Here is a 7,925-nt window from a genome sequence, read left to right as displayed (position 1 = left end):
GGAGGGGAGGGGAGGGGAGGGGAGGGGAGGGGAGGGGAGGACGAACCACAGCCAGACGAGTGATGCTAATAATCATGGGGTGCGGGAGGGGATATTTGCAAACCCCAAGTCAAGGAAACAGCTGCCAACGTCCACGGCCCCGGAAGGGGAAGGGACAGCCTAGGTGCGGCGGAAAAGAGGTACCAGCAGCAGCAACAACAGCAACAACAGCAGCGCAAATCTGTACATGACCGAGAGCAGCCTACTAATACTGCTACTGCTACTATTACTACTACTTCACCTCCCCCCCCAAATGCCATTCACCCCCCGCCCTCACTTGTCCAGACTGGCAATCTCCTCCGTACGGAACAGGGGGTCCCGCACGTGGCGAATGTCGTCCAACGACTTATCCAGTACCTCGTAGTTGTCCGGCAGGCAATACACCTGCGTGCCGTACACAGTGCGACCGTACAATAACAGCAACCGCTCCTCAGCCTGTTGCAAGTCACAGAGCACTGCGCCGGTCGGGGTTGTCCGCCTGCTGCGTGGGGACCTCTCCACGCCTCCACCCTTAACCCCTCACCCCTCCCTCGGTCTCCAATTCTCCCACCGCCTTGCCCACCCCTTCAGGCCCCTGACAGCGGCGCCGCCCTCCCCCGCCCCCTCTTTGCAAGCCCTTCTGGGGTCCTTAGCGCCAGGTGGCCAGGGCACACTGGTAAACCCCTTCGGCGGGCCTTCCTTTCCCGACTTCCTCACCACCACACCTCCCCCTCCCCCCTCCCCCCCCCCTATAACGGCACCCAGTCATCACCCGTACACTGCTCACCTGTCACTCATGCACATTCATCGACCCCCCAGGGGGCCCGGTACCCCCCAGGGCCCGAAGGACACAACCCATAAACAGGTCCCCCCCCTCACAGGCACTGTTCGCCCCCTTCCCCCTTCCCCCCACCTTGCCGTTATCCAGCTTCATGAACATGTGGTGAGCGGACTCCAGCGAGTGCGTGTAGGCGTGGGTGTTCAGACCGCGACCCTGAGTATGGGTACGTATGTATGTATGTACGTATGTATGTGTTTGTAAAGGGAGGGTGCAGCGGACTTGTGAGTCCTGGTCGGGTCGGGTCGAGGGAGAGCGCTGACGGGCGGCCGGCGGGCCGGAGGGGGGAGGGAGGTGCCCGAGCGGTGTCCTTAGGGGCCGCAGCGCGGTGCAGTAGGGTGGCACGTGTGGGGGGAAAGCAGCTGCGGGGGTGGGGAGGGGGGTTAGGGGACCCCGTTGATGGGTGATGGGGCCCCTGAGGTGCAAAATTAACCCCATCTCCCCAATGTAAATCTACCCGTATGGGTACCGACCACAAGGGGGCTCACACGGGTCGAAAGGAGCCCCCTCCCGCGACGGTGAAGGACAGCCAATACCTCCCCTCCCCCATTTTCCCCCCTTTCCCCCACCCGCCGCCCCACCTGGAAGTACTTCCCACACACCAGGCACACGTACACGTTGACCGGACTGAGAGTCACCGAGCAGCACTTCTCAAAATCGAAGTCCAAATTCTGGAATCCGACCGGGGGAGTGGGAGAGGAAGGGGAGTGGGAGTGGGAGGGGGAGGGGAGTGGAAGGGAAAGTGGAAGGCAAGGAATGACAGAGGTCCGGCAGGGACCCCCCACTGTGGCTGGGTAACCGGTGGGGGGGCCCTGGAAGCAGAGCCGGGGGCGATGGACGTGAGGGGTCAAGAAGCCGGGGGGGAAAGGGGGGAGGGGGGAGCAGCCGGTAACGTGACGTGTGTCACGAGGAACAGCAGGCTCGTACACCTGCTACGACAGGTCAGGGCAGGGCAGAGAGGTCGCATGTGCGGATACCCCACCCGCGAGTGTCCCCACCCCAACGCCAGTCCCCTCGCCGACACCCAAATTCCCAAACCACAAGTTTCCGAAACCCGCTTTCCCCACTATCCCGTGGAACGCCGACAGCTCCCAGAGAGCGGCCATGGCGACCCCATCGCCGCTACCACCACCAGCAACAGCACGTCCTCGACCCCGGCCCCGACCCAATGAAATCCCACTGATTTTGATATTACACACACACACACCGCTTTACACACCCCTTCCCCAGTCCTCCAGCCGTGCCCCTCCGACCCACCTGGCGGGAGATGGTGTCCAGGTAGGGGCACTCAGTGCCCTTCTTGACTGCCGCACGACTGGTGCTGCGGGGCAGCAGCACACGGTCATCCGCACCTTCATCGTCATCGTCGTCGTCCTCGTCGTTGCCGCTACTCTTCTGCGGCCCCTCCCCTTCCGCTACCCTGCTCGGATCATTGAACCCCGGATCGGCGCTCGGCTCCCTCGCCTGCGTGGAGGGCTGTGACTGCTGCTGCTGCTGCTCTTGACTGACTTTGGGATTTTCCTGGCTTTGCGTGCCCGGGGCGTCGTCTGAGGCTGCAGCTTCTCCACGTTCTAGGGGTGTTTTGGGCTCCTGTGACGGGGGATCCTGCGGCTCCTGCTTGGAGGAGGTGGCTGGGGCTTCGCCCTCTGGGGTGTCATCTTTCCGAACACGCTTGGCGGAGGATTGGCTGGCGCCGCCGGGTGGGTCAACCGCGGGCTGATCCTGGTTGCCCTCATTGTCATCATCGCCTTTCTCCTCACGTTCCCGTTTGAGGGTCGGCAGCGGCATGCGGGCTGTGCGGTGCGGATGACTTCCGTGACGTCCTTCTGCCGGACGCTAGGTGCACTAAGACTTGAGTCCTTGGTTGGTTTTTAATGATGTGTAAATTTCCGTCTCTGGTTCTCTGGTTGAAAAAAGTAAATTGATACGCGGTGAATATAAGCGTCGATCAATTTAGAAAATTACCAGAACATAACGAGCTATGTAAGCCTTACAACATGTCAAGCAGTAATTATGATAAGCATAAAGAACGCAGGCAGCATTTGAGCCTTAGTTGCAGATAACCGAGATTGGGCTGTCGTTTTCGAGAAGCTCATGCGATATTGCATTTGGACAACGGTCGCAGAGCAATTTTGTTTCACGTACGTATGTGTTTCTTATGCATATTCCACTAGAGACGTGAAACTCTTGTTTACGTTTTAACTTACATTCGGCGCAAACTGCGCAGCCACCACAAATGCGAGGCTGTCAAGCGCCGACGGGGAGCCGCACCGACGCGTTGGCAAAGCAGCCTGCGTTATTTCATGTCCGCTATGGCGCCAGCACGCGTTGGCCGGCACCGACAGCGGGCATCCTCGGCTCCGGATTATTTTTTCCCACGCCGGGTTGCGCTCGGCAACCCCTCCAAAGCGCGACATCCTTCCTTAGAGGTGGCCTTGCACCAATCCAGCTGCAGCCGTGCTTAGCTTCGAATAGCAGCTCTGAACACGGGCCGCTTAGCGCGGAGGAGGAGGAGGCCTATCAGGAGTTCATGCTGCAGCGTAAGGCGGAACGCAAGGCCTGGAAGCTCGAGGTCCGCCGTAGGGCCAAATTTGATCCGATGGCAGCTCCGGGCCCCGGCGCGGAGCCGACGGCCGCGGCCTTGCAGGCTCTCAGTCGGCCCAAGGCGCCGCCGGCGGCGAAGCCAGGTCGCCTTCCGCAGCCAAAAAGCGACGCCGCCGCAGCCTCCGCCTCCGGCCCCGCCAGCAGCAGTGGCGGCTCCCCTAGAATCATCGACCTGGCTGCAGCCCCGCAGAATTCCCGTCGTCACCGACCGCTACAGGGCCGCCGCGTGACGGAGGAGGAGGAAGAGGAGGAGGAGGAGGAAGACGGGGGCCTGGACGTGGGTGGCTTGGCGGCTATGGCGCGCAAGGTGCTGGAGGACGATGATAAAGAAGCGACAGCGACGGCAGTGCCTGTAGCCAGCGGCAGCAGCACGCGCAGGTCGATGCCGACAGCGGCGGCGGCGGCGGCGGCGGCTACCAGGACCCGGCGGCCAGGGGCTACGGCACCTAAGCGGCAGCTCATGCCCATCGCGCAGCTGCAACGGCAACGGGCGGCAGCGGCGGCGGCAGCTGCAAGTCCTCCGACTGTCGAAAGGGACGGTACGACAACGACGACGGAGGGCCAGGATGAGGACGAGCTTGATTGGGAGGCGCTGCAGGTGCTGAATGGAGTGAGGGGGTGAGGGAGGGGGGGCGGGAGTAGTGGCGGGGGATTCGGATGGCATCCTTGGGAAAGTGACTCCACACCCAAGTATTTCAAGAAGGCATTCCCCCACAATTGCTTAGCTGTTGACACGGCGGCGGCTACCTAGCCCCCGAGCGGAAGAGGAGCTCATGGAGTTGTGGTAGGGGAACTCGGGGTGATGCGGCTAATGGCACGAGTAAGGGCATTGGTTTCCTGAGTTATCTGGAAGTGTAGTACTACACTGTGTGGGAGATACGAACAACACCGCATTGCCATCGCCACTCCGCATGTTGTACTAATGCGGAGGTTCAAGACAGGTTCCCTAAGTGTCCGCACCATGCCACCCGCCCGCCCTCAGGCGTACGAAAAGTACGAGCAATACGTCAACGAAGTGGCGGAGGAGGAGGAGCGTGCTGCGGCCAGGCGGGCCGCCTCCGCCGCCGCAACGACATCCACCTCCGCGGCAGCCGCCGCCGCTGGACTCGGGGAGAAGGTCGCCGGCTCCGACGGACCCCGTCGCGCCGCCGCTGCCGCCGCCGCCGCCATCACCTCCACCTCCCCAGACCCCGTCGACAAGCTCGACAGGCAGTTGGATCAGTGGGAGCAGTTGATCAACTTCTTCGAGGTGGTCGAGCGAGACGGCAAAAGAGAGGAGGCGCGCAAGCGGAGGCGCCAAGCACAGGCGGAGGCGGAAGCGGAGGTGCTAGCCCCCACAAAGGGCCCAATGAAGCAGCAGCGCGGCAAGACGACAAACAGTGGCGCCGCCGCCGCTGCCTCCGCCGCTGTAACGGCAGTCGGCGGTGCGGGTTTTGGGGAGTTGTCTAGTCTGTCTGGTTTACGGCATGATGGAGATGGCGTCAGCGATGACGAGGAGGCGCAGGGGGAGGTTGAGGTGGACTGGCAGGTGCGGGTTGGCGTGGGTTGGGAAATCGATTGCACATCATGCAGAACCACTCACACCCTCCCTGATCCATTCAACCCGTACCTCAGCACTGGCGTATCCAGATTCTCACGTCGGGGGTTACCTCACCTCGCAGATTCGCCTCTGTTTCCCCTAGCTCCCCCCGCCTCCTCAAGCTCCAATACCCGGGCCGGCTCTCCTCCCCCCCCTGGGTCGATGTGACTTCACCGCTTAGGACTCACTCACTAGGGGCAATTTCGGACTTTGGACCCCTTTTTTCAGCAGTTCATTTCTGGTTTCCTCCTGCATATGTATGATTTCGCCCTTCCGCTTGCTCCATGGCATCGGGGGTCTGCTGTTCTTTTTCTTTCATCCCCGGGGGCCCCCCCAATCACCACCTGCCGCGGTGTGTTTAACCCTCTGCCAACTTGAAACCATCCCGCCCCACCCCACCCCAACCTGCCCCAACCTGCCCCACCGCTACCTCCCACACAACCCGCACTACCGCTACACCACATCATCCCGGACACAGTCCCTGGAGCGGTTGTTCCTCGGCGAGGGCTGGGAGGCGGAGCTGGCGGAGTTGAAGGCCCGGGTGGAGGCGGGCGAGCAGGTGATTCAGAGGGTCCTTAAGGGAGGGGAGTGGGGGGCGGTAGCAGTGGGGGCGGTGTGTCACGCGCGAGGGGGGGGGTGCTGTCAGAGACCCCTCTCCGCCCATCTACGTTCCTGACACGCGTCCTTTTTCGCGCACCTGTTACCTGATCCCCCCACTCACACACTCACTCACACATTCACTCACCTACCCCGTCACCTACCTGCAGGAGGCGGCTGCAACCCCGGGGGGGAAGGGTCCTTCAGAAGCGGAGGAGGAGGTGGAGTCCTGGCGGGATGAGGTAGGGCGACATGTCGGTAGGGGCACCGGCGGCTGCCTGCCGCGCGCGTCGCTCAGGGTGCACCGGCGACTGCTCCCACAGGGCTCCCCCTCGGCACGCACTGGCAGCCCGCCCGAATAGGCACTGTTTGCGCTTTTGTCGTGGTGGTACTCCCGCCCCTCTCTGACTTAGCGTCGTGCACTTGGTGGGCTCTGGGGGGAGGTCCTGCGCGGGTCAAGGTCCTGGGCCAGCGGGGTTACCCCTCGATCGGCCCCCTCTTCCTCCTCTTCCTCCCCTTCCCAACCCGTCAGGTGAGCACTCTGCTGCTGGGGCTGGTGGAGATCAGCGCCAAGAGGTACCTGGGAACGTCCCTACTTGCACAACAACAGCAGCAACAGCAGCAACAGCAGCAACAGCAACCTCTGGCAGCTGCGGCGGGTGAGGCCGTTGCAGTGCCGGCTCCACCGGCATCGGCCGTGTCTCCCGTGGGTGAGGAGGAGCGCGCAGCGGCGTTCTGGGAGGCCCCGTTCCTGCTGCTGGTGCAGGTGAGGACATGGAAGGGGTATGAAAACGGGGAAGGAATGGCTGCATCTGTGGCGGGCTTTGTGTTTGAGCAAGAGGGGAACGGCGGGGAGGGCGAACCACCTAGGAGCCTCTTCGATGAGTACGGCAGCGGCCTTTGTTTGGTTATATGGAAGAGGAGGTAGTCCCTCGGCGCCGTGCCTGCCTTGCCCTGCCCTCCCAGGCGAGATCACGTAATAGCAGCTCGCGACCCCTGGAGTCTCTTGCCACTTCCCGCCGCCCTAACCAGTCTACTCCCAAACCCCGCACTACACCCCGCACTACACCCCCCATTTCATGATTCATGATCCCAGCCATGTTTCGGCTGTACACCCCGGCTGATGCCCACTGGGTATATGCCCACTATCCCTCTGAACTCCGGCAGTTGGTGCTTTGACTTTTCATGCATCATCATCATCATCATCATTATTATCGTCATCGTTATCATTATCATTGTAGTAGCTGGTGCATAGTAGTAGGCACACATATCGTGTACAGCTACGCGCTAAGGCGCTCCACCAGTATCTTGAGAGGCCGTCTCAGCGGTCAGCTACAACGATCATCCTCATCATCCTCATCATCGTTATCATGTGATTCCCCCGGGCTCCCACTCCGCACTCCCCGCTCCCCCACCTGCCTCTCAGGACGACTCGGGTGACCCCCTGGTGGAGTACGTCAACCGCTCCGCCCTGTCGGCCCTGGGCATGGACAGCTTCGACGAGGCCACCGCGGGACTCAGCGCCGCCAGTCTGGTGGACCCCACCCACCCGCGCTCGCAACAGGAGTGGCTGTGGGCGACAACGGAGGCCGCGGAGCGGTCGGAGAGGTGCGAAGAGCGGGCTAACGGGCTGGCCCGTGGATGAAGGGGGCTCTGCTGTGGAGAGGGGGCTTGGGGAGTACGACAGGGCCTCGTAGTTTTAAAATCCGAGTAACAGTCACTATGCGGTTTATACCCTAGGCAGGCTACGGCTGATTTCTACTGATCTCTACTGATCTCTATGTTCAAATCCAGCGGCCACTGGTCTATTTTGGTCGTTCCCCTTTGGGTTACAGAGATTGGGGGCGGGGCCCAGATCCCCGTCTGTAGTGGTGCGGCTTCCGTCGCATGTGACGCACCCCGGTATTGCCCCACTCATTCCGCCTTTCCACCGCTTCCTGGTGTGTGTGGGGGGGGGCGGGGCGGATGGATGAGTGGGTGGGTGGGTTCTTTGACAGCTGCCTGGCCTCTTTGGAGGCGTTGAACCCCTGGTTGCCTGGTGGTGCGGCTCGGCGTGTGCATCTGCGTGTGTGTTTTGTTGCACGCAGGTACGCCACCATTCCCTCCCTCCGCCTGCGGGGCCCGGGACCCGGTGCCCCCTCCGTGCTGTGCTCCGACGTCACTGTGTTCCGCGTGGACTCTCTGGAGGAGCAGGCCATCGGTCAGGCAGTGGTGGCCCGGAGCTGGAGGCAGATGATGCCGGGGGAGGGAGAGGGAGAGGGGGAGGGGGAGGGGAGCCGGCGGGTATGA

General features: G+C 62.3%; 2 protein-coding genes across 2 annotated transcripts in view; one reads left to right on the top strand and one right to left on the bottom strand.

Moving 5' to 3' along the window:
* VOLCADRAFT_41344 (ubiquitin-specific protease 39) overlaps positions 1 to 2,236 on the bottom strand; it is a gene marked incomplete at both ends in the record, with an annotated part of 6,216 nt that extends 3,980 nt beyond the window's left edge. The window contains 5 exons of the mRNA XM_002946435.1: positions 232 to 259; positions 317 to 423; positions 932 to 1,012; positions 1,438 to 1,527; positions 2,114 to 2,236. Of these exons, the coding sequence (XP_002946481.1) occupies positions 232 to 259; positions 317 to 423; positions 932 to 1,012; positions 1,438 to 1,527; positions 2,114 to 2,236 (429 nt within the window). The remainder of the gene's footprint in view (positions 1 to 231; positions 260 to 316; positions 424 to 931; positions 1,013 to 1,437; positions 1,528 to 2,113) is intronic.
* Positions 2,237 to 3,092: 856 nt separating this feature from the next.
* Positions 3,093 to 7,925, top strand: VOLCADRAFT_86821 (uncharacterized protein; the record flags this gene model as incomplete). Its single annotated transcript, XM_002946606.1, has 8 exons — positions 3,093 to 4,070; positions 4,443 to 4,988; positions 5,518 to 5,598; positions 5,807 to 5,878; positions 6,169 to 6,192; positions 6,352 to 6,402; positions 7,063 to 7,244; positions 7,724 to 7,925. The coding sequence occupies 8 exons, from the start codon at positions 3,093 to 3,095 to the stop codon at positions 7,923 to 7,925; spliced, it is 2,136 nt and encodes a 711-aa protein (XP_002946652.1).

The sequence above is a fragment of the Volvox carteri genome, assembly GCF_000143455.1.
Source record: "Volvox carteri f. nagariensis unplaced genomic scaffold VOLCAscaffold_3, whole genome shotgun sequence".
Classification (NCBI taxonomy): Eukaryota; Viridiplantae; Chlorophyta; class Chlorophyceae; order Chlamydomonadales; family Volvocaceae; genus Volvox; species Volvox carteri.
Note: the sequence above shows the minus strand (reverse complement) of the source record. Positions and strands in the feature narration are given on the sequence as shown.